This window comes from Nannobrachium achirus (genome assembly GCF_963921795.1).
Source record: "Nannobrachium achirus genome assembly, chromosome: 17".
In the NCBI taxonomy this organism is placed as follows: domain Eukaryota; kingdom Metazoa; phylum Chordata; class Actinopteri; order Myctophiformes; family Myctophidae; genus Nannobrachium; species Nannobrachium achirus.
In genome coordinates this window covers 40,456,827-40,482,386 of record NC_137824.1, presented here as the reverse complement: position 1 = coordinate 40,482,386, position 25,560 = coordinate 40,456,827, and the positions used below count along the sequence as shown (strand labels likewise).

The 25,560-nt window shown below is 43.2% G+C and overlaps 4 protein-coding genes across 7 annotated transcripts in view; 1 reads left to right on the top strand and 3 right to left on the bottom strand.

The window, feature by feature from the left end:
- The window catches only part of col23a1b (collagen type XXIII alpha 1 chain b), a 234,379-nt gene extending 230,992 nt beyond the window's left edge, over positions 1–3,387 (bottom strand). Inside the window, exons 1-2 of the mRNA XM_080746218.1 lie at positions 2,856–3,387; positions 1,352–1,421 (exon numbers count right to left, since the gene is read on the bottom strand). Of these exons, the coding sequence (XP_080602344.1) occupies positions 1,352–1,421; positions 2,856–3,143 (358 nt within the window). The 5' untranslated portion in view covers positions 3,144–3,387. The remainder of the gene's footprint in view (positions 1–1,351; positions 1,422–2,855) is intronic.
- A 1,416-nt stretch (positions 3,388–4,803) lies between these two features.
- Positions 4,804–14,060, bottom strand: clk4b (CDC-like kinase 4b). Of its 4 annotated transcripts, none has more exons than XM_080746196.1 (13): positions 13,902–14,060; positions 12,089–12,249; positions 10,146–10,401; positions 9,450–9,546; positions 9,053–9,119; positions 8,819–8,938; positions 8,401–8,567; positions 7,717–7,817; positions 7,266–7,395; positions 7,084–7,166; positions 6,540–6,619; positions 5,917–6,007; positions 4,804–5,742 (listed from the first exon to the last, which is right to left on the bottom strand). In XM_080746196.1, the coding sequence occupies exons 2-13, from the start codon at positions 12,247–12,249 to the stop codon at positions 5,569–5,571; spliced, it is 1,527 nt and encodes a 508-aa protein (XP_080602322.1). In that variant the 5' UTR covers positions 13,902–14,060; the 3' UTR covers positions 4,804–5,568. The 4 variants fall into 4 exon arrangements, with proteins under 4 accessions (XP_080602322.1, XP_080602324.1, XP_080602323.1 ...); XM_080746198.1 differs by having other exon boundaries at positions 7,723–7,817; XM_080746197.1 differs by having other exon boundaries at positions 8,819–8,935.
- A 595-nt stretch (positions 14,061–14,655) lies between these two features.
- On the top strand, positions 14,656–15,436 carry tmem126a (transmembrane protein 126A; the record flags this gene model as incomplete). The annotated part of the gene is made up of 1 exon (XM_080746217.1): positions 14,656–15,436. The coding sequence occupies exon 1, from the start codon at positions 14,816–14,818 to the stop codon at positions 15,434–15,436; it is 621 nt and encodes a 206-aa protein (XP_080602343.1). The 5' UTR covers positions 14,656–14,815.
- A 4,857-nt stretch (positions 15,437–20,293) lies between these two features.
- The window catches only part of LOC308302043 (ras-GEF domain-containing family member 1C-like), a gene marked incomplete at its 3' end in the record, with an annotated part of 43,305 nt that continues 38,038 nt past the window's right edge, over positions 20,294–25,560 (bottom strand). Inside the window, exons 8-14 of the mRNA XM_080746207.1 lie at positions 21,389–21,491; positions 21,211–21,290; positions 21,008–21,103; positions 20,819–20,914; positions 20,581–20,704; positions 20,412–20,484; positions 20,294–20,318 (exon numbers count right to left, since the gene is read on the bottom strand). Coding sequence (XP_080602333.1) covers positions 20,294–20,318; positions 20,412–20,484; positions 20,581–20,704; positions 20,819–20,914; positions 21,008–21,103; positions 21,211–21,290; positions 21,389–21,491 — 597 coding nt within the window. The remainder of the gene's footprint in view (positions 20,319–20,411; positions 20,485–20,580; positions 20,705–20,818; positions 20,915–21,007; positions 21,104–21,210; positions 21,291–21,388; positions 21,492–25,560) is intronic.

Below are 25,560 nucleotides of genomic sequence, written 5' to 3'. Positions count from 1 at the left end.
CCGTTGTGTGCTTGTAGATCTGCTGTTTTCACTACTTTTGTGCGACGGCCTTGTAGGATGAAGCAGGGCTTTACTTTGCAAAAGAACGTACACATTTGAAACTTGGAGATACAAGGTTTCCACCCGACAACAACGATATGAATCTTGTCACGTGGTACAATATGAAGCTTTCTTAAGAATCCACAGTCACTTCCATAAAGGATTCTGTGTGTGTGTGTGTGTGTGTGTGTGTGTGTGTGTGTGTGTGTGTGTGTGTGTGTGTGTGTGTGTGTGTGTGTGTGTGTGTGTGTGTGTGTGTGTGTGTGTGGGTGGGTGGGTGGGTGGGTGGGTGTGTGTGTGTGTGTGTGTGTGTGTGTGTGTGTGTGTGTGTGTGTGTGCATGCGTGGGTGGGTGTGTGGGTGTGTGGCATCATGCATATATCACTGTGCTTTTCGCCCAGGGAACGATCACAAGCTCTGTAAACGAACACCAGCCGCCAGGCGCGACCAAACTTGGCACATGAGTGATCCGTCTATTAATGTCAACAGGACTCAGGCAGGACGTCCCGTCCACTGATCTGACAAGCGTTTATCGACGTCTCACCACGAGACCTACCCTGTCCCAGCATGGACCCCGCACAGGCTTATGGAACACTGAGCCTCTATAGAGAGGCATTCATCCAAAACACACACACACACACACACACATCCATGCGTGTGTGGGGGGCGTATTTGTGCGTACACACACACACTACACACAAACTATCAAAGACATCTGTTGATTTACAGAAGGTGGTGGGTGTCCATTCAAGACTTAAGGTAGGGATGGGACGATAAGCGATATTATCGTATATCGTGATAAAAAACACTCACGATAATCGCATCGTGGAGATTTAATTTATCGTGATATCGTCCTCCGTCATGCACTGGGATCGATTCACCTTTTATTTGCCGAGCTCACAACGCGTTGTGAGCTTGTAGATCGGCTATTTTTTGGCAATTGTTCCACCCCAGGATAATGAATTTTGATTATCACGATTTATTTTTCCACAATAATTGTGATATGAAATTTTCATATCGTCCCATCTCTAACTTAAGGTACGCGTTATGTACGTGCAGTGCCCGTGTTTCCTGTGAGGGTTGTGTGTGTGTGTGTGTGTGTGTGTGTGTGTGTGTGTGTGTGTGTCGTTTTGTTTGGTGCAATGACAGTAAAGATGAAAGCTCAATGCTTCTTAGCATGACGGTGTCACTCGCAGAAAATAACCTTTTTTGTACATCAGTTACTTTCGCAATTACGTAAGTAGGCTCTTCTCAGCGAGCAACACCATCGTGCGACTAAGCATCAATTGGGTTTAAGATGCAGTGGGACAAACCTGGAGGACACAGACACTCCTGGCCGACGTCCCTCGCCGCCCTCAGCTTAGGAGACAGCATATATACTTTCTACAGACAAAAAGAGAGAGAACGCAGTTCAGGAAAATGCATACAATGAAACATTCATCACACACTTAGGCCTACAGTACAATCAATCTAAACATCAAACTGATGTGACAGACCAGGGGTCTTCAACAGGGGGTCCGGAACCCCTAGGGGGTGGTCCTCAGAGTTACTACAGGGGTGCCGCCAAATCGGTGTGTGATAGGATGATTCTTTTGAACCCTCGCATCCCAATTCTGAGGAGAACTTTAGCCAAAAATAGCAGATCCAAATAGTTTCGGTTTAGAGGGTAAAAAGTACAAAGTGAAAGGGCAAGTTTAGTAACTAACGATGATTTAAGTGGTCAAAAGTCTGGAAAAAAAAACACATTGACACAAATCTAACCGACTGAATACAGTGCTGTCGAACAAGTTTATGAATCAATCTATGAAATCAATGAAAATGTATCACACATTTACACAATATGTAGAGGGGGTCCCTGCTTCATGTCTCTCTCAGCTAAGGGGTCTTTGGCCTGAAAACGTTGAAGACCCCTGTGATAGACTGTTGAAAACGTGTTTGTAGACAATATAGTCTATTATTAGAACATTTACCAAAGCATCGGTCCATTCCTTGCCAAAGAATGTTGGCAAGGAATGGACTGAGGTTAAAACAATCTTAATGACTATCATTAGCTATTATAAGATCATAATCTTGGCGTTTCCGCATGTAGTTTTGTAATGAAAACGGTTTCCTTGATTTATTTCCCATGTTCATGCTCACCATGAGTGTTTATGTCACAAAGCAAATTAAATGTCTGTCTGGCTGCATGGTTCATCCCCAGGCAGTGGTGGACAAGCCTACTCAATCAACCCCAGTACCTCAAATTGCTCAAAGTGAAAGTATGGCTACTCCTGGTCAAATATTACTCAAATTAGTGAAGTGAAAGTTGCTCAGTCAAACGTGAGAGTTAAAGCACTGGGTGTAGGCTACTTGCTTTTAAAAATACAAATACATTTTCTTATCCCCTTTTTTACATGTTGGTCGCAGAGAAATGGAGTCAAAAAGCATAATAGGCCTACTTGCATTATGCAGAGGAGTGAAGTGAAGGTGTGTCATAATGAGCTTCAAAAACAAAAAAACAATAGCCCAAGTAAAAATGCAAACTAGCCTACCCAAGTAAATGTACTTAGTTTATCTACTATATCCCCAGGGTCATAAGCTACATTAAACCTGGTAGGGGTTTTAAGGGCAACAGTCAGCTTATCAAACTGCCTCAGGTGTAGGTGTATGATATATTGCTAATCCTGCACACTGCACAGTGCACACAGTGCATTCTGTAATTACGCACGCTTTACGCACGCCGGCCATGCGCTTGTATATGACATGTATGCCGCACAGACATGAGTAGGCGCTAACAATTTCAACAGTTTATTATTCACAATTCGACAGGATATATACCTCTTCCACGAGCTTTCCAATCGTAGAGCTCAGCTCGGGAATCAGGGCTCCATCCTCGGTGAGAAAGGCGCTGTGCGCCGGGTGCACCATGACGGGCAGCTTGGCGATCTCTCTCTGCAGACGGCTCTCCAGCTGGTAGGTCTTGAAGCTCATCAGCAGACACACCACGATGGAGCTCAGAGACATCAGCACACACACTGCCACGGGAAAGCCAGGCAGCCAGCGCTGGACCGCAGACCGACACACCACCGGTTTACTCTCTCCGCTCGATTCCCCAGGCGTCTCCATGTTCAAATCCCCGCTTGTCAACTTGTTGCTGGGTCAAAAGATTGCGAAATAAAACGATCTGGTTCTGTGATCACAATGCTGTCACCCGAATTCTCATCAGCCTATTTGGAGCAGGCAGTGCGTTTCGCACAGAAAACACCTACGTTTACGTCCAAACATGCAGGTTCAAAGTGTAACAGCAATGTGCACTGCGTGGTTCTGGTCTGGATGTGAACCAGAGAAGCCGTGTTGTGACTTTCAGGTCGCTGCTTCCTCCCAGTGTGGATGATGTGAAACGGACCCACTTGGTGAAGTTGTTTGTACCCCCACAAAGTTGTTGCACGTTTAACTAGTTGAACAGCGCCGCCCTGCTGACCACGTGGGTGGGAGCCTTGAATTGACCACTTTCACTGAGAGGCAATGAAACCACTCGTTGGGGTGGAAAGTAACTATTATTAATGTACATTTATTTTAAATACTGTACTTGAGTAACATTTTGAGGTGTTTGTATGGTATTTCCAATACCTTTACTTCTACTCTCGAATCAAAATATTGTACTTTTACTCATTTATTTGAAAACTTTAGTTAATTTGCAGATATAAATTATAAATTATAAAACATGGGCAGGCTACATAAGCCACTTTAGCCCTATTTTATACCGTGGACATTTGAAAATAGCAAGTCTACAAGTAGATCTGCTATTTTCCAACACTGATGCCAACACTTTCATACTTTTACCCGGACTTTTAGCAGAGTAGCATATATTTCTATATTGCTGTATACTTTTACCTAAGTAAAATATGCGAGTACTTTTTCCACCACTAGAGCACGAGTAGCCTATGCTAATAATTATCGACACATCGTCAAATAAAGTGGATTATGCATTTTTAAGCGCTCATGTTTAAGCCGCCGTACAGACATCTGCGTCACGCATAATCATCTTATCGTCCGAGAATGGCCACTGGGAGCGCCGTACTAATGCATTCTCAATGCAAGGTTGTTTGGTGTTTTGTCGTTGCCGTGTCTCTTCAAGAGCGTACAGGCTGCGGTTGATGTAGAGACACGGCAACGACAAAAAACCAAACAACCTTCCATTGACAATGCATTAGTACGGCGCTCCCAGTGGCCATTCTCAGACGATAAGATGATGATGCGTGACGCACTTGTGTGAGCGCGGCCTACAAGCTAACCATACAAGAAATAAATAAACCCCTGGCAACCGTATCAATGTGGTGCATTTGGTTCCTTTGACTTTACAGCTAGCCCATAGAATGATACACCTCAGACTAACAATGAATTAAACATGTCGATGAAGTGGGCCGCAATTTATAAATGTATCCCCGAATAGGTCTAAATTAAACGTTGCCAACAATAGATTAACTACAATTCATAAACATTTATAGGTCTATATAAAAAGATATAATTGGAATACAAAAGGGACCAGACGTCACAAGAGTGTTTTGGTCAAAATGTCCGAATATGATGAAAATGTAAATAATTGGCATCCATATAATGCCGCTTTTAGCGGGTCTCTACGCTGTCCTGCAATGATACAGCTCTTTACTGCCATCTTATGGAACAAAGTGGCCATCACATCACATTAAACAAATGTAGTCTAATCTTTGAAATCTATTCATCTACTACTTTTTATACACGTTTATTGACTGGTTGCAGAGACTACTCAGTAATACAATTTTTTATTGAGGAAAATGTACATATTGATTCTGCAAAAATACAAATCCAGACAGTGAAAAAAAGGACTTGACCAGAAATTGCACAGATCAACATGTTGCACTCTATACACAAGAATGTCCTGCCCAGGACTGCGATAAGGCTTCTACAATACTTAAATTAAAGCCGAGACAGGAGACCTCCACAAAATGGCATTTCTCAACTTTTAAGAAAATGTTATATACACAATAGCTTGCCATTCAGGCTCAGTGTCAGAGGGTACAAAATTAAAATCTCAAGTAGCAGGTAGACATGGCTGTGAAAAAGATATTCCTCGGATGAAAAATATTTATGGACATGAGGTTGATCAACACTGATGTAGAACAGAACAGAGCAGGGCAGGAGGACTGATACAGTCATACAATCAACACCTCTCTCTCCTAGAGTCACAACTTACACGTTAATGAGCTCAGTGTCAAATGAAGTCAGGCTTGGCAAAATATCATGCATCGTTATAATTATAGTGTTGCTAATTTTCAAATTAAATCCCATTGTCCTGATAACCCTATGTCTATGTATTTCTCAGCAAAATGACATCCAATGATCACAATTCATATTTCTTAATACTTGAGAATGTTGGCTGAAAATGACAGTTCTAGTTTGACTTGTACGACATCCTGAGAATCTAGGCAAATTTGCAAACTTTAGCAGGTAATCATGATATTCATTGACTCAGCCCTACAATGGAGGTGTATTTATGGGGGGGATTAAGAGTTCAGTTGTTTTTGCTCTTGCTGCTACTCTTGCTGCTGCTCTTGCGGTATACAGAGAAGAAGGAGTGTTTGAGAGCCTGTTCGAGGCTGAGACGCTTGGCAGGATCATACTCCATCATGCGCTCTATGAGGTCAAACAGCTCCCTGTGATCTTCAGACTGGCATGTCATGTAATCCTGATCGGAAAGATAAGATTAAGGGGGGGGGGGGGGGGGGAGTAGTTTGGAGGATTCATTACATTTGTTTGCTTTTTATAAAAGTGTTGAATATTGTTTCAATGACATGTTTAAAAAGTGGTTCTAGTTAAAAAAAGTGGCACCACGTTGCCTGGTAGTACTTTCTCTTCTTACCCTGAGCGGTTTGCAGTGTTTCTTGACGTATCTCCCAGAGGAGCTGTGTGCGTCCCAGTCCAGTTTGCTTCGGTGGATATACCGACGTTTCCTGTAACCGTCAAAGTAGTTAATATTAGAGAGCTCTTCCCAAATTATTTGTGGGGGGCAAGCACACACACATCAAATTCTAATGCCAACATTCCTTCTTTGCATATAAATTCAATTAAATGGAGCTTTATTGGCATGATAAAACTGAAGTTTACAATGCCAAAGCAAGTGTCATACCAAGTGAATATAGCAGCTTGTTAGTTTGTATTATACGCCAAGTGTATTATTTGCCAAGTGATGAAACATTTTGTGGCTGTTGTGTGGAAACCAATGGATGCATTGAAGTAATTATTTATGCAAAAGCTCTTTTTAATAACCAATAATTAAACTTTTAATTTGTTCAATATTTAGTAACATCCTCTTTCACTTATATTTTAGAAACATTTCAATCTACAAGTTTGCATTGTGATGTGTTTTGAGTTTATAGACATGACAAATTAGGGTATAAATGTCTGGGATTTTCTTTTTTTGAAATATGGTGGTAAGATTTCTACCCAACAGCAAGGATTTAATGTTAGCTGGTGGGGACTTACTTGGTTTTCTGCAGGAGGTCTGATGGGAGGGGGCCAAGGACTCTTTCCATCATAGCAAGATGTTCTTTGCTGTCATGGGTCTGAAGGGGGGAAAGAGATAAACAGCAAAAGTCACATGACGCACCAATTAAGGTTATTCCAGAAATTTGTGGTGTCTGCATTCTGTAGGGCAGTGGTTCTCAACCTTTTCAGGCCACGACCCCCAAAATAATCATATTTTAACTGGGGACCCTCCCACCCCCCTCCCACCCTGACGGGCACTAAGAGTTGAGGCATTACATTTTGTATAACACGGGTTAGGGTTAGATCTACATGCTCACAACGCCTCGCATTGTGAGCATGTAGATCAGCTATTTTCACAATTTCGTCTTTAAATTGTCACTTTAGAAATGTGCAGATACGCTCTATACACTTAAAACTTAATGTTGGTTTGTATACTGTTGAGTGAGAAAACAATTTATCACATTAAGTTAATCATCTGGGGACCCCCAAAATTAATTTGGCAACCCCACAGGTTGAGAACCACTGCTGTAGGGCCACCTACCTGGAATAGAGTTGATCCGACATAGTACTCGATGAGGATGCAGCCTAGACTCCACACATCACAGGTATGGTCCCATCCCAGATCTGAAAACAACAGATGTTAGACAAGTCTCTCTCATCTCATCTCAACAGTAAATCACTCTCAAACAAAAAAAGGAGAGGTTTAAATACATTGGCGCTTACCGAGAATGACCTCAGGGGCACGGTAGTGCCTTGTGGACACTACAGAAGTGTGGTGCTCATGGTCGTATGTGGCATTGCCGAAGTCCACAACTTTGATATCCGCGTTCTTCACCGTTCGCTCATCCCGCTTCTGGTAAAAAAAAAAGAATAAGATGTGTACAGAATATAGATTAGGACACCAATGTACAGCTCTGAGTACATTTCACAAAAGACAGGAATTTTAAAAGATTTGTCGTTTCAGTAAAAATGTATTCATTATTCATCACAATGTTAGAATATATGTACAAGAATAGAGTAGTGTTGGTGTGGCAGAGTCCAACATATACATAGTAAAAATAATATAAAATATAAGGCTATAAAAAATACAAGGGTATCAAGTAGCAAAAGCATTAGATTACTAGATTCTGACGTAGGATATAACTAATGAAAGAAAAAGAAAAACAATACAGACATTTACCATTTCCGATTTGTACTCCATGTCGTACTCGGAGTTGATGAAGAGGATATTCTCCGGCTTCAGGTCTGTGTGAGTCAGCTTGTTTCTATGCATAACTGAAGGGAGACAGAAGAGTAGTGGTCACGTTCAGAAAACTGCAAACACTGGCTGCATTTCTAGGCTCTGGATTTGTGGATCAACATTTGTACAGGTTTACAAAATTGCAAGTATATATCACATTATAGACATTATATTTAAAAAAAAAAAGACGAATACAAACAGCAGTCCAGTTCTTTTTTTAGATGCGGATGGCTTTCACATTACAGCGTTCCATACTAGAGTACATGTCAATCGGACTACAGATCATCTCCCCAGGCATACAGTACAGTGTTCCAATCGGGGGCCGGCACGCAGTGTTCACACTAATCACAACGGTTGGCACATGGTCCTGGGTCTGCACCCGGGACCATAGTCTGAATTCAACTTAAGTCATGCAGCAAGTCCTGGGAGCTGATGGTCGGTGTTCCACCACGGCTAACCATCTCCCATGGGTCTAGCGCATTGAAAAGGGGATGGACACGTTCGTTCTCACTGATTCAGATAAGCCACTCTGACCTACTTATTTAAAATTCAAGCTCATTTCACTTGAAATATGTTCCACAATCTCCCACACCTGTACAAACCATTATGACTACTCACATCGGACAGCTCTGATGATCTGGTATGCCATGTGTCGAATGTGCTCGACGGGGAAAGGCTGGAAGTTGTTCTCCTTGAGGAAGTCGTATGTGCTGAGGCCCAGCAGTTCAAAGGCTATACAAACATGCCCGTGGTAATCAAACCAGTCCAGCATGCGTACACAGGCACTGAGAAGAGGAAGGAAAGGATCTCATTTTATGGGACATTCTGGATACTCATTTGGGATGATGACATAAGCAGGCATGTGCATGCAGACGCACACTTTCATCCTACACTTGTCAACTGAAATTGATAGTGTTGAAGCTGTAACCTGTAGCAATAACTACCGTATACTGTAAAGTCAATATTCTAAAGCAGTTTGAGCTACACTAGGTATAAGAGGTGCTACACGTGACTTATTTCGTGAGGTATGGCTTACTATTTGCGGTTACAGTCCAGGGAGTTCATCTGTTCCAGGACCTCGACCTCAGACATTGCTGCCTCGCGGTAGCGTTCTATGTTTTTAATGATCTTCAGAGCCATGCGAGCACCATCTCTGCTGAGAAAACGCACAACACACACAAATCAAAATTCACAACACACTTTAAGCTATAACGGAAAAAGAAAAGAAAAAGAAAAAGCATCCAATGCTAAATGTTTCCATTTTACTCACTTATTATGATCAATGCATTCCACCACCTTCCCAAACGCGCCTTCTCCTAGAGTGGAGATTATCTCATCTACAGGAAATGAAGAGATATAGTTAGACCCACAGCACTGACCCTTGCCTTGACATTAAAATGTCTCTGTTCAGCTATGCTACTGTAATTGGGCTTCAGAGCAGAGACCGCTGACACGTTAATGGCACAAAGCCAATTATGTTGAAGTGCAGTATCTAGTCATTCAAATAAATAGGCCCAGGAAGAAATTAGATACCCTCTAAGCTTGTTTAATTAAATCTTTGCAACTGAACAGCAATCCAAAAACATACAAATCAAAAAACCAAAAAGATAGAGTGAGAGGTAGAGAAGAGAGAGTGTGAACAGTAGAAAAAGGTATATATTCTATACATCTCGATTTCAGCATGTCTCCATTGTGATAGATGAGGTGACCATCGTCATCATCCTCAACACTCCGGGTGCGCTTCCTGCGGTGATGGCTCCTCCTCTGCAAGGCCGCATTCCGCCACCACATCAACAACCCATCATCAGCCAGTCAGCACCAGGCCACCACAACGCGACAGCATCACCGCCATTTCATTCAACCGGACCAACGGGGGTAGGAGAGGATGTAGGGGGGTGGATAGATTCGTCCCGTTCAGTAACACCGCCAGGCGAATGGACGGAGCGGCAAATTCAAATTCAGCCCCACCAGAGAAAGGCATTTGGGCGCCAGCCACCACATAGTGTGTGTTACAGAAGAAAAACATGGCAACAAGATTTTCAGATGAGAGACTTTCTCAGAGTAGCACAGAAAAAAATGTAACTTAGATCACAGTCTTTCCCTAGCTTATGGTTTTAATTCTCACATCAAGTCCCACAAGACATTAAGCCACTACAACTTCAGTACAAACACTGGCTCCACCTTTTCCTATTGACACTATCCCTTTAGTGTTTGAAACTGCTATCAGGTTTCCTATCTGGAAATACTGGAGCTAATAACTTCATGAGGGGTAAGACACAGATACGGAGGGACAAAGAGATGCCCAATTTCCACTTGGTGGCTTAGAAAGGGAAGGGAAAGGGGCAGAGAGGAGATTCCCGTACCGAGTGGGAGCTGTGATGAGAGCTGTGATGAGACCGTCTGCGTCCTCTGCTTCTATGCTTGCGGCTGTGGCTGCTCCGCCTGCTGCGACCGGATGACTTGCTGTAGTTGCTGTAGTGATGCCAGTCACGGTCTCGGACCCTGCAGGTGGCGCCACGGCTATCGACCTCGCAGTAGGCCGGGTCCAGGCTGACATCACGGGACGGTCTTTCCCTGGAGCCCAGCCTTTGGTTCAGGCTCTGTGCCTCCAGGTAATGCCTATAGAAGGGAACACAAAACAACAAGGATTGTAGAGACAAGCAATCAAAGAGTCTCCTTCTGACTCTGCGATCGTGCGTTGGAATAACGAGGACTGATCCGATGGTGCCAATGGTCGACCTGCTGAATGACACTATCCAGTAGCCCTTCTGCGTCAAACGTTTCATTAGCAACACGTGATTCGCAGCCGCTAAGCTCGCTGTGGCTGGGCCAGTCTGAGACACAGCGGGTGGGAGAATTTAATAGGTGGACTATGTGTTGAAATAGGACTTATCACCAAGCAGATAAATTGCTGGCAGTATTCTATGACACATGTCTGCAGTTAAGATTAGTATATCTTTCACACCGTGTGCCATCGCAAAGCAAACATTCCTTAAAACAAACACCCTCCCAACCACAGTCACTCTTGGAATGCGGGGTAGGGATTAATGGCCGCTGAGATTGCGTTTTGTTTTGGAACTCAACACCTTCCCTTCCCCGCCAGGTAATTTCTCTGCATATTTACAATTTAACAACACTTAAGATACTGTGCCCACTCCACTAAATTAAAAACTAAAACTGATGCTTAAATTAAAGATCAGACTTCTGAATGGCTTCCAATAATGGATTTTCCTGTACAGGATTCTGTACTGGTGTCCAAAAATCGTTTCTCCTCGTCCAGCCAGGTTGTTCAGAATGTCCTCGACAACACTCATCCACCCTTCAACACTTCCGACACCCAACGTACCGCCCAATTGCAAGCCATGCATCTAAAAATGAAAAATAAACCCCTAGAGCCCCAGCACCCTACTGGTGTCAGTTGTCTTCCAGGAAGAGGTTTGCCTCTCAAGGGGAAAATGTAATTAGAGCCAATCTTGAGACTTGTGCCTTCCAATGCACCTCCATCTCAGGTTAAAAAGACATTAGTAACTGGGAAAAAACTACCACTAACGTCAACAGCAAATAGCTGCAAAACCTGCTAATGCTAAGCATCTAAACTAGTTTCTTCAGGGAGGGGGTTGAAAGGTGTTCATTCTTCGCCTGCTTCTTTATCAAGGTTTGATTCAAGGTCTTATTGTCAAGTGCGATACAAGCTTCCTCAACCCGTGTGGATTACAATAAAACAAAACGGAAACCTGCCACGAGGTTGTATGAAATCTCACATGTTCTACTGTTAAGGCACAGAGGACCAGGTAAAAACAAAGTACCAAGACGCTCCAAAAAGCTTCATACCCTATACTGTGCTTAACGACACAATGTGATATAGCTCTGTTTACACAATGCTGTACACCCTCCAACTGTATAGGCTATATGTTCCCCATTTTCAACTGTTATTATGTTTTGAAACTTCCTTTGTAAACTTATTTTTTCTCGTGCCAATAAAGCTCCTTTGAATTGAATTGCGTCACCGCCACCTAGCGAAATTACATGGACACAACATCATTTCATGCCCTGATGTGGCTTTATCTGAACGCTGGATAAAAAGCAAAACGCAACGGCGAAGCCCGGGACCTCGCCGTTTTCTCTACAGAGCGTTGTCGTCTGAACGGGGCCTCAATCACATTAACACAACCAAGATGGCAGTGCAGTTGGCTCAGTTTATTTCTACTCTGTGGTATAAATTTGGAGCAGACAAGTTGTTAACCAATCAGGGGACACCATTTATCCTTTAGTGTACATGGGTATATATCAATAATGTTATGTTTACCCATCATAGGTTTTGTGGTGATGGTCATGTTTTCGGATCTTGTTCTCCCTCTCGCTGCTGTAGGAGTCTCTCTTCCTCCGCTTGCGGCTCTCTACTCTCTCCTCCCACCTGTGCTCGTTGAGCCATAGACCAGGAGAACACATTCTCTTGGATTGACGCATCTGAAAGATAGAATATGTAAAGTCAGGGACAGAGCATAGAAAATTACACTCCAACAACAAAGACTAAATAAATGAATAAAAACTGCAGGGGGTCCCCGAAATCTTTGGAGGATAAATAAATAAAAGTTTTAGATTATTTAAAAAAATAATTTTTTAATTTGTCTTTAAATATAGCTTGTATACATGATTATTGCGCAATTGACAGATTGATAGTATTGACATTGGTCCTCAGTTAAGGTATGTTTATAAATGGCAGTGGTACGGATACTTGTACATGCATGTTTAAAATAAAAGCATGAATATATTAATCTATTATTTTAATAGCTTAGTATTGAATGCACAATAGCATGGTATGTTTATACACATGAAACTATTTTAAACATGAATATACAATATATGTTGTAGCGGTAGCCCCACTCTCACCCTACAAGGTAGGGGTCCCTGCTCCATCTCCCCATCAGTTTGGGGGTCCCTGGCCTGAAAACGTTCAAGACCCCTGTTCTAGAATATAGCATTAAAAAGGGCCTTGCATTGGGTTTTCTTGAATTTCCCCTATGGCAAGAATAGTTCATTAGGGTGGGGCCAGGCCAGACCAGACAAAGTTAACATGATTACATAACTCGGAGATCAATTTGCATTGTAGTGAGCAGAAAGGGTTTTTTGTATGCATGACATGCAAATGCAGGACACATTTTGGAGCGGGCAAGCACTAGACCGCAATCCGATCAATATTAATGCTGCAATCTGTACATTATGTCCTCCTTGCCTCTACCGCATGAGATTCGGGCACGACAGGCAGTAGGCCTACCAGTTGTCAACCAGTAATATCCTACCAGACAGACACCAGGGTCTACGTTACCTAAGACCACGTCCAGCCACTGCAACGTGCACTACCATTTCAGATTGGCTAAAATAACGTTTTATTCATTCAAGTTCAAGATTAATGAATAGATTGCAGATTTAAAGTCCTGTACATGCAGCGGACACTCCTGCAATGGGATCGATAAATAAACAAAACTTACAAATTTAACCGATTCAATAAATCCAAAATACATTTACGTCAATAAAATCTCTACTCGAACTTGTGTCTACTATCCCGTTTTTCCTCTCGCTGAGATCGATAAGCATTTGACCGTAATCTGAATAAAATAAAATGCAACAATAAATTAATAAAAGACGCACAGAAAACTAGAAGGATTTTTTTTAAAAGCACGATTATTAAACAAATGTTTGACGCCAACATTCTGATGATCGTTAAATATCTCAGTATTTAAGTTTTACTGTGGTCTGGTCGCGAGGCCTAGTGAGGAACCTCAATCCACGTCACAACAATGCACTTTAGCTCGTTGCTAATTTTAGCTAACAAAAATAATGATCCGAACATAAACAAACATACATACTGGCATATTTTTCAAAGATGTAGCCAGAACGTAACTTTTAGTCCATTTAAACACATTAATATAGCATAAAAATATCTAAATAAATAGATCATCAAATAACGTTTTGTTCGATCATTTCAGCCATGTTGTCGTCAAGCACGAGACATTTTGCGTCGGTAAAGCAGAAGCTATGTAGCTTAGCTTTAGCTTTACTCACAATATTTAAATGTCGTCCATGTTCCTCCCACTTGTGAAACTAAAAACACTTCTTACCTTCACGTAACAATAATGCTGTCGACGTTCAGTAGATGTAGAATACGATATATGGTATAACAGGATATGGAACAAGAATAAATTAACAAAGAAACGAATCAAGTGGCGCCTGGCAAGTTGGCCAAACGTCTTAAAAATGGCGACCTTCACTGGAATCTGATGGAACCTTCTTCTAACAAATACGTGACGTTAACGTTGTGGAAACAACGTCGCATAGGGTACTTTGTTGCCCCATATGATGTGTTGTTTCCCTTTGTCGGAGTTTCCTCGTGGTGGTGGGCGAGGTCATAGATATATCTATGGGCGAGGTTACCCTCGTGGAGCTGCCAGAGCCAGAGATATTAACAATTTTTTTTTTTTCAACCCCATTTGATAATAATAATAATAATAATAATAATAATAATAGAGGTTATAATAACTTGAATTTATATAGCGTATTTCAAAAAGTGCTATCATATGGAGTCACAATGGATGGACCTGTCTGACATGACATCACACATCAGTAGGCTACTCCATATATGGGCATCAGGGCATCATGAGACATAAGTACTCCATATATTGCAATGTACATGTTTTCTCACGCCAATAAAGCTCATACAATAAAAACTATTGGATCAGGGTAAAATAAGGTCAAGCGGTTATCACTGTTTATTATTAGGCTACTTTGACAGTCAAGACTACATATTCACGGCAAAAAACGTACCCTATGCTCCAGAGACGCCCAAAGTTGCGCTGAGCTTGGCATTGTGGGTGATTTAAAATGGCTGCGCCCTTCACCAGTGTGGCTCTCCACTTAGATGTCGTTATACAATAGAGGAAATGTTTATTTACACACATTTAAAGCGTCGTCTTGTCTTCAAAGGGAACACATAGAAGCATAATTTGCACTTTTATCTGTGAAGTACGTGCCAAAGATGTCTGGAAATGCTGTACAGCAGGAGGAGGGCACTGGAAAGATGCTGTCTCGACGCGATGTCATTGAACTGCTGGCACAGAACTTCGAGCGTCTGCCAGACTTGGACCAGAAGCTGTTCCACTACGGACCCTTGTACCTGGCTGGAAACAGCAGCCTTGCGGGACTGGTCGCCAACAGCTTATATCGCAGAGTTCTAAATGTCACACAGGGCCACATCTCCTCCAGCTTGCCCATGGCCGTCATTCCTTTCCTGACGACAGTGGCTTTATACAACGTAGCCGTGTCCAAACCACTGCTGTCCGGAGACCTCAACTGCCCGACGTGTGTCTGGATGCGGGGCGCGCTGGTCGGTGTGGTCGGCGGTGGCGTTTATCCGGTTCTGTTGGCTCTGCCGGTCAACGCGGGCCTTGCGTCCAGGTACAACACGGCGCCGCTGCCGGAGAAGGGCAACGTCCTGCGGTTCTGGGCGGAGGTGTCCAGGCCCATCCTGAGGAAGATGGGGCCAGTGTTGCTGCTCCAGGCTCTGTTCGGCGCCTTCCTGGGCAACAGACACTTTGAATCCTACATGAAGTTGAATAGACTGACATTTGGCAGAATTGCCGAGGAGCTGGAAGAATAAACCTTGGGTTTAAATAAACAGATACATCTGCAATGCTGTGTTCATTATGTTTTATTAGTGTGGTTGCCCAGAGTAGACCTACTTGTCCTTTTGATTGATTGATTGATTGAAGACTTTATTAGAAGTTTGCATAGGAAAAGGTACAGTTTCATGACGGTACAGTTCACTGGTACAAGGTCTACTAAAAGGAGATCCATGAAAAGACTAAGCTTATTTCCACTGGAAACCATTGAAGTATCTCATATAACATTGAATGACAGACAAATAGAACACAGTACTATGCAGTAGATATTTAAAGAAAAACAAAATAGAAGACAGTAAGTCAAAACAAACAGTATATACAAAGAAGGGGCAGGGGAGGGTAGGGTTGGGCTAGATTCTTTTTTACCAGTTGCGAACGGCTGCTGCCTGTAAGTGGTTTTTCAGGGCAATTTTAAAGGATGCTAGTGATCCACACTCCTTTGTGGCCTTCGGTAAGGCTTTCCACATTTTGGTGGTATAGCAGAAAAAAGAGTTTGACCCTTTGTTGGTTTTGACTCTGGGTTGAAAGTGATCTGTGGCGCTGCCTCTGGTGTTGTAATTATGGACATCCTTAATGTTTATAAAGTATTTTGACAGGTACTTGGGTATCATAGTGGTGTAGTGTATCTTGTACACCAGGCCCATTGCAAGTTGCTGTACTCTGTCAACTTGCTGTACTCTGTCCGACTTTATTCCATCCATCTTCCAGGACCTCCTACATATATACTGTATACAGCCCTGGAATTTCGTCATTTTAGGGGCAAGTCTTTGTGTTGTCCATTTTTTGAGGGCACAAATGCCAGGGCAGTAAGGCCATCAAATAAAACAAGATTTTGTCCATTTAAAGAATTTGTTTAATTTAATGGTTAGGGATAATAACCTAATCTGCAGTGAAATAGATAAATGATGGTATTTACAATCTGAATATCTGATCCATGCTCGGCCCTGCACCAATAAAAGTCACTGGATTGGTTTAAAGATGGGGTCTTGCACTCGGGGGAGTTAAGATTTCAGAATCACAACAAAAAAAAACATTGGTGTTTACATGACAAGAAAGAGACACCGGTGTCTTTGTTTACCCGAAAGAGACAGAGGAGAAAGTGGTACAGTTAGCTTGGGCATTAAGGCCACTGTGGCCTCGGGTCACATTGGTTTGAGGGGAACAAGGCCAAACTGAGGGTCAACGGCGGCTATGTGTGTAATACTGTGGGAGGAATAGCGCCGCTCATAGTTTCATTCATATACATTTAATTAAACTTAATTACATTTTTACATTTTCCAAATATGGAGATGACTGACATCATAGATTTCTGACATCATAGACCACATGGGACTGACAGTATATGGACATTCCAAGATATGGGCTTAATATTGACAACATCATGGATCTCCATATATGGTCATAAAAGGGGCAAGGACGGAGTGGGTAGCACCACTCGAATAGGGACAAGGACTGTGACGCGCCTCAAGGCAAACACACTTGCAATTTCTAATTGCACCTTTCTAGTTTCTTTGGATGGTGGATAGTGCCTGCCTAATACAAAAGGGGGAAACATATTCTCATGTTTTATATTTTGTTCACAAGTATCTTTATCACATAACCACAAACTTTATTGCTTATTGGTGTATATTGAGGAAAAGCAGATAACAAAAGAGCTTGAGGAAGCTTGTACACTTGCGATATTGACAAGGGCCTAGTTCAGCATGATTTAAGCCAATAAAGGATAATTGCATTATTAAATTGCTAACATAATATGTATGTTTGACTGATAAACTATTCCCATGATCTCATATTCATTTTTTCAGGAGATTTACTCTGCACTCTCCCATATTGGAATATCTATATTAATAACCCTAATCTGTGTGTTATAGGTACTAGGTAGGTTTAATCATGTAATTATCATGAAGAGGTATTCTTTTAAAACCATCAGAATCATATAGGCATTAGACATTGTCATGGAACACATTTGTTGAACATGGGCAATGTTTTATTAAAACATATTGTCACCTTGAGTTACAGTTTGACACCACATCGCTGTACTGTATCTCTATAACCTAAACTTAACAGGGGAATGTGTTACAGAGAAAGCAAGTCTATCATTAAAGATCAGAGCAGGGACAGTTAACAAAACCATTTTGTCAATAGGGAAATGTGCTTCTTGAGAGGAAACACTGACATCAAACAATCCTTGCAAATTAAACCAGCTGACAGTTTCTTTGTTTAGTTCTTTAAAAAAGAAGCTTATAATTACACAACTCCCAGTTCTTTATCACAAACCCTCCTCCCCCCCACCCGCCCTTAAGGATAGTCCCAGAAACAACAAAACTGGCAAAAACTAAGCTCAATGACCCACAAAACAATAAATGACACATTTCAAGTCAGAGGAATCTCAATTGTAATCACAACCAGTTAATCATATGGCACAACTCGACCTCTCTCTCCTCCACTACAAGGAAAGAAAGGTTTCCATTACCTCTGTACTGCGTTTCCATTGAATAAAACATATTGCCTTAATTCACACATAATATTGGTCCAGAGGTCATCACTTTCACTGAAAAGATTGTTTAAATAACAGTACACTTCCAGTCTATCACTTCCCATAATGCCCCCTTTAAAACCAGTGGTGGAAAGTACATGTACTCAAATACTGTAGTAAATCTTTTAGGTGTTTTTACTTTACACTGCAGAGCTGAATGGTACACTGCAGAGCTGAATGGGTGTTTGATTCCTGGCTCCAACAATGTGTCCGAGGACGTGTCCTGAGCAAGTGTTTGCTCAGGGGTCTTCAACGTTTTCAGGCCAAGGACCCCTTAGTAGAGAGAGAGATGAAGCAGGGACCCCCCACAACCTTTTCAGAGATTCCATATAGTTTCATTGTTTGACACTATCCTCAGTATATTTTGGATTCATGTCAATTTCAGATATCTAACCACTTGAACCGTCAATACTTAATTAACTTAACCTTTCACTCTGTAGTCTGTACTTAGTCTGCTCTTTTCCCCACCTCTTTGCCAAAAATAGCAGATCTACAAGCTCACAACGCCTTGCAGCGCGAGGCGTAGTGAGCTGAGAAAAAAAGGTTTCTATCACACAAAGATTTGGAGAACCCCTTGTAGTAGCTCTGAGGACCCCCTAGGGGCCCCGGGGCCCCTGTTGAAGACCCCTGCTCTCACTCATTCATACTCCAGAGAAGGTGAAGAGCAGTTCACCGCGGTGTCGTTTTCTAAAGTCATACTAGGGTGAAGTGAGACTTTAGAAAACTACACCGTGGTGAACTGCTCTACACCCTCTCTGGAGTATAAATGAGCCTTAACTCTCCTCTCCCCTCCAGTGATCAGTCTGACCACTTGCAAGCGCAGCAACCAGCTGGGTGAAGCTGAAAACTGAATTTCCCCTGTGAGGTCTAATATGATCTCAGAGACAAATATTGTACTCTTCTGCATATCCAGTGTTTTTAGATTTGGTACTAAGTTCCCAAGAATACTTTAATGCAGATACCTTTGTACTTTATTTATTTAAGTATTTATGTATTCATTTGCAGGGCGTTTACTTGTAACACGCCTACATTGTGGTATTGCTACCTCAGAGTACTTTTTCCACCACTGTTTAAAACATCTAACCCCATAACTTGCCATTCGACTTCATATTCAATAAAAGAAAGTTAAGAGTAAAAACTATACATCTGTCGGCACAGAAATCTCCATAAATATATCGGACAACTGAACATCAGTCAGAGAAAACTTCCTGAAGAGCAGAAAGGTGTAGGAGAGTGAGTACATGGGGTTAAAGGTAATTTCTACACAATCTATCAACAGTAGAACTGGCCTGGCTCCCAACATGATTGTTTTACTGTATGTTTCCTGTTCTAATGGCACAGTTAATGTACACATACTGTATAGAGAAGAGTAAACACTGAATCTCATACTCTCTAAAAAATTAAAGATACACAAGAAAGCAAATTAAATAGTAACTATGCAACATTAATTACACAATCGATGTGAATGATACACGGTAAACGCCTCAGTGTTATTTGATCCATTTGTGAGTATAGGAGTGATGAGAGTATACAAAATGTAACCAAATAGTCCACTTGCTTACATTTCTAAGACTCTCAAAACTTAAATTAACACTTGAGGATTTTACTGAGTACAGACAGTTGCGCACGCACGCAAGAATGCACGCACGCACGCGCACACACACACACACACACACACACACACACACACACACACACACACACACACACACACACACACACAAAGGGCAATGGTTTCAAAGGACAAATAAGATAAAAAGAGCTTGGTTGGTCTTATTATGTTTACCATTATTCATAATCTGGCAGCTGAGTTGGACTGACCAGCACTCTTCACATCATTTATCTCTTATTTACAGTACAGTACTATTCAGAACAAAAGCATACGCAAGGCTTTGGAAAGGAGAGAAATAGAAAAAACAACAATAGTACCGGGAGGAATCTTCCCCTGTAACTGTATGTTCTATCATAGTAAACATATCCCCACAGAGTAAACATGGATGTATGTATCCCCCATAACTGTACCCACTTCAAAATATTAGAGGCATTTTGCTTCTGTGTCCATAGCTTATATATTTTTTTTACTCAACTCTTTTGATCACGCACCCGCAGTTTGTTTTTGATGAATCCTGTTCATCACACTTTTTTCTCTCTTCTTTTTTTTTCTTCTTTTCTTTTTTTTTTGTCTTAACTTCATAGAAAAACACCTAAGTACCAGCTTGGTTCCTTCACAGTTCATCATAGTGCAATGAGTCCACACATGCTCCCTCACTGCTGTGAGGGCTAGCTGCCATCAAGGGCTTCATGTCTTCCCCAGAACATTCGACCTGACGGGAGAACAAATGAAGAAAGAGAAACGTCAGGTTGAAGAGATTGACAGTGACGGCCTTTTCTCTGGTTAAGAGATGATTCTGTCTCACCTGAGTGCTTTCCATCTGTCCTTCTCTACCTGGTTCTCTGGACTCTCACTCTCATAGGATGCAAGATACAGTCCTGAGAAGAGAAGATTGGAGAAGACATAGTCATATGAGGACAGTCAAATTATGGGAAGACTGTGAGAAAAGTGAGAATGAAGGGAGGTATCCTCACCATCCTCGCTAAAGATGGGGGCGGTGTGGAGGTAGTGTAGGATAGCTCTATCCTGCTCAAATGGGCACTCCACCTGTTTCCACGTCATAAACTCCCCCACCTGCCGCGCCAACTCTACAAATTTCTGGGAAGAACAAAAAGAGCCAGCACTTAGTCAGCACTTAATTAGCATCATAAGAAGAAACGAGGTGCAGACAGAGAATGTCGACAGCGGAACGCTAAGTTAACCCCATTTCACCTCAAAGTTGACATGACCATTAGGCAGACGATTGGCACATCCCTCGTTCAGGAAGTAAATATCTTTGATCAGCAGGCTGAAGAAGGGAATCACAATCTGAGGAGGGAGACCAGACAGAGAACTACTGTGAGTGACTCGTCCGTCACTGTGATTTGAGATGAACGATGGAGATGCGGTGCTGAGTCCTACCCGCTCACGGTTGCTGTTGGCTGTCTGAGAGCGATGAGCAGCGCCCCTCAGCGCAGTTCTGTAGTTGTAAAAGTTTCCGGTGGGATCCATCTGGTGCTGTTCGTTGCAAACCCAAACACACAATATGATGTTAGCTTGATGTTATATTCTGACCCGCCATGTCTCTATCGTCTCTGAGATGGTGATATATATATTTACTGCACCTCCAGGATGAAGAACTTGGCAGTCTTGGCTTTGCTCCAAGTCTTCTTCAGCCTTGAGACAGGGCTCATGTTCATACCAGCTTCAGAGGTAAAAGGTATTTCATGTCAATGCAAGTTCAAGCAGATTGGAAGCACTGAAGTAGTGGTTAAGATGACTGTGTTAAAATAAAGGACTTACAGATGATGGCCATGAGGGAGTTGAAGTTTCCAATGTTGAAACACTCCCTCGCTACGTCAATGAAAAATTCAATCACCTGGGCTCTCTGCTTCTTTTTTGCTGGCTGGACAGACGAGAAATGGAAATTGGAATTGGGAATTAACATCACAATCAAAATTATTCTGTAGATGTATAATGTATATAATTACATTATATCTATAATCTCATATGCTTTGGATCACTGATTGATAAACACACGCTCTCATATATAGACTTTCTTTTTCCCCCTTTTTTATGCTGGAATTAAAGTTTATTTTAAGAACAAGTTTTGTTATTCTCTTGTCAGATGAAGACAGTTTGAAGCTACATTTTGCCTCATGGTGATGTGAGGTTGATAGTAATTGGTAGAACTCTCACTCATCACTATACTGCACTCTGTCGAGTGTCGACTTAAGTCTATTATCTATAAGGCCATTCTTGATAGCATGACATATTATTATCATTATTATGGACACAGTGCTTATGACTACTGCTGAAGTTCAAACTGAGTTAATTAAGAAGGTCTTTAGATTCTCTAATTTCTGCACAATAAGCTTGGAACAGCCTGCAGAAGGAACTTAAACTTTAGGAACTAATAGTGCGACGATTCGTAGAATCATAGCTAGTTCGGTGGACGGTCACAAGGGGGGCGCGCGCGCGGAGGGGGACGGGACACAGGGTCTTGCCCCCCCCCTTACCCAGGGTTCATAGGGAAGCTAGCTGGTGGGTCTCAGTCTTGTTGCATAGCACTGCTGCTGCTACCACGCTGCAGTACACACACAAGTGCCACACTTGTTGCTTGCAGGTAGCTGTGCTGTTGCCCACCGCTTGGAGAGGGTGCCTAACTTGGCTGAGTATTTCTGGCTGTTTCTGCTATTTTACTATCGCTCAATTCATGTTCTTAGCTGCCAAACTAAGAAGCTGTGTTCTTGGCCAGGTTGTATGGGAAGTTTGAGATTGTTATTCTGGTAATCGCTGAATTCTAAACTGCTGTTTCAAGGTTCAGATTTCTTGCTATCGTTGCTGGTGCCTAGCTGATTTCTGTACTTTCAGTGTTTGTTGCTAAAGCTATTTCAAAGGTGCTACAGGCTTGCTAAAGTTGCTAAAGGTAAACTCAGTATCATAGAAGTTGGCTGTGGCTACGGGCTAAATGCTAACTTATTTCGTGCCCTGGTGGGCCTTTACTGGGCTACCATGAGTTAAAGTAATCTCAGTTGTTGGGTTTGTCGATAACAATGTCAGTACTTTGCAACGGCGCGGGCCGTATCGGCTAGTGCGGAACAACAGGTTTAATGTACAGTCAGCTTGGAGCTAGCTGGTGGCTATTGCTAGTCGGCTATTTCGGTAAGGATGCTGTTAGCTGGTAAATCAATGTGCTAGCCATGTCAAGGCATAGAGCGGCGGCCCGCGTGAAAACATGGCCCCGTAGCAAGTAATGAATCACGCTAGGAGGATTCAGTTTGTAGGTTGCAGGTGGCTGTAAACGGCAGCGTTCACCTAGCTCTGAGCTAGCCGAGTCACGTCAAGCGGTGATTTACGGCATGACGTTCGGCAGCGAATACTAAGCGCTGCGTGTGGGAAATGCAGTTCTCCATCATGCCAAGCCTCGGCGTCGTGCTAGTAGCAGGAGTCGTATGAATTACTAGTCACGTCAGGCCAGGAGGAAGCTTTCGATTCAAGCTTCGCTCGCAGCATGCTTAATCTAGTTAGTATGGGGCCTATATTGCTTCTGCCTCGCCTCGGGTTATGTGTATGTTTTCCTCTTTTTGCTCTGTCTGGCCGTCTTAACAGCTGCTGCTTATGAGGTGCTAGTTGCTATACCATAGCAGCTAAATGGTTTCTGTCGCTTCTTGGACCACAGTAGGGCTGCTGCCAGTTACCGTGGCGTAGAAGCCCTCGCGGGATGAATTATTAAATACAGTAATCGCCTCTCTTTGAGAAACCTATAAAGGATGTCTGTCTGCGTGGGCTCCTGAGAGGAGGAAACCCGCAAGCTCATAGGTGCCACAGTTTACGTGCAAACAATGTTTTGCTTCCGCTAACGCAGTCGTGCCTGTCTGTCCTGACGTCACCAGTTGAACTCGCTAGTGCATGCAGGGAATCGTAGTCTTCTCTAAGTGCTCGGTAGCTCCAGCTAAATATTCTCTTCTGCTACGGTAGGAGCCATCGTTCATTCCAGCCAGGCAGCCACGAGCTGTCTGTTGATGGTCGGCTAGCTTACAACTCAGAACTCATGTAGCTAAAGAGGTTTGCTAACGTTCCGTAATGACTCTTCAAGTTGCCTATTCCATGGGGGTTGCGTGTGTCCGTGGTCAGCAGCTACCTAGCATACAGGTTAGCAGAGGGTAACGTCACGAAGCGAAGGGTGGCGCACGGTCTGCGCATTCTGAGCACATGGGTAATGTGGCTCTCTAGCATTTAACCTCCATGTCACCTGGTCCGTTACGATTCTTTTTCGTTATTATATTATTTTATGTGCACGCGCAGTTCAATAGGGCAGGGATGCGCATGTATTATCAATGTCTATGCTTCGCTTGTGCCCACTGTACAAGCTTAGCATACAGGCTTCGTTTGCTGTTCATGAGGATTTTGCCTGGTGTCGGTTAATGCTAGCTTTGCCCAAGCTGCGGCTGCCTGCTGGCATAGCAGCTGATGATGGTTGCCGATGCTACTCTGGTGAAAACGCTAACATCTGTTTATGTTTGCAGCTCGGGCCAGAAACTGCCGCGTGTCTGTTGGCATCAGGGCGGCGTCGAGTGTGGCAGCGTTGAAGTTGAAGTCATTGGATACTATCCTCTATCGAGCTGCCGTATTTGTTTCAATCTAAGGTTATAGTTCTGGGTCACTGCGTATCGCACTGTATGTCCTTGTGGTGTTTCCGTAGCTGCGGCACTCGAGCTAATAATTACAGCTAAGGCTACTGCTAGTGAAAAATGACGAGTTGTTTATCTTTACAATCACATTAAAGCGGCCACAGGACTGTTGCATCATGTTCACCATTGCAGCTCCAGGATAAAGGCTGCTAACGCCATGCTTTCTTTTCAGCTCAGGCTAAAGTGCTACACGTCTGTTGCTGCAGCTCACGCCAAAGCTAATACTTGTTGGTTGCTAACATTCTGTTTATTATTTCAGCTCCAAGCCGGAGTGGCTGCAGGCCCACGGCTACGTCATCAGGTTATCATGGCAGCTTTATGCTAAAGCGGCTACATGTTCCACTAATCGTGTTTTACTTTTTAGCTTCTTGCTGCGGCTGCTACATGTCTAAATGCTAACATAATTTCTATCCTTTCAGCTCATGCTGGAGCTGCTGCATAGCTGCTACTACAGCAGGTCGCCATAGCAGCATGGCGCTGCAGCTGCTGAGGTTTTCTGCTAACAGATTTATCATTACAGCTCCAGGCCGGAGCTGCGGCATGCCCCCGCCACGGCATCAGGTTAGCATGGCAGCTTTATGCTAAAGCTGCTACATGTTCAACTAAATCGCGTTTTTCTTTATAGCTTCGGGCCACGGCTGCTACATGTTGCTGCTAACATCATGTCTGTCCTTTCAGCTTCTTGATGGAGCCGCTGCATAGCGGCTGCTACAGCATGCCATGGGCTGAGTGTTTTTCTGCTAACATGTTTATTTTTATAGTTTTGTCCACTACTGTATAATTCCATGAGACCAGTCAGGAGTCGGTGAGCACTGGAGAGGGCATCGCTACTACAGCTTCCGCTACTTCTGCCGCTACCATGAGCTGCCAGCCTGCCCGCCCGCCCTCCCGCCCGCCTGCCTGCCCGCCTGCACGCGCCATATTCAGCAGACGGAAGTGGCCTACCGCCAGCCCGCCGCCTGCCTTCCCGCCCGCCTGCCTTCCCACCTGCCTGTCGGTCCTCCCGTCCGGCTGCCCGCCCGCCTGCTACAGCATCAGTTAATGCTATTACTGCTGCTACCATGAGCATGAACCAGCGCTGCGCCGTGCTGGAAGCCTGTGGTGCCGGCCCATCTTCCGGAGGCGCTGTCAGGCTGCGACCGTCGTCGCCACCGCCAGGTCGCAAGGGAACATGGGAAGCTGCAGTTCCAGCACCAGCGGTGGGAACTCCATTCCTCTCGCCAGCTGCAGCTTTCCCAGATGCCCTGAGGAGCCACACTCTAGCAGGTAAATAGCAACGCA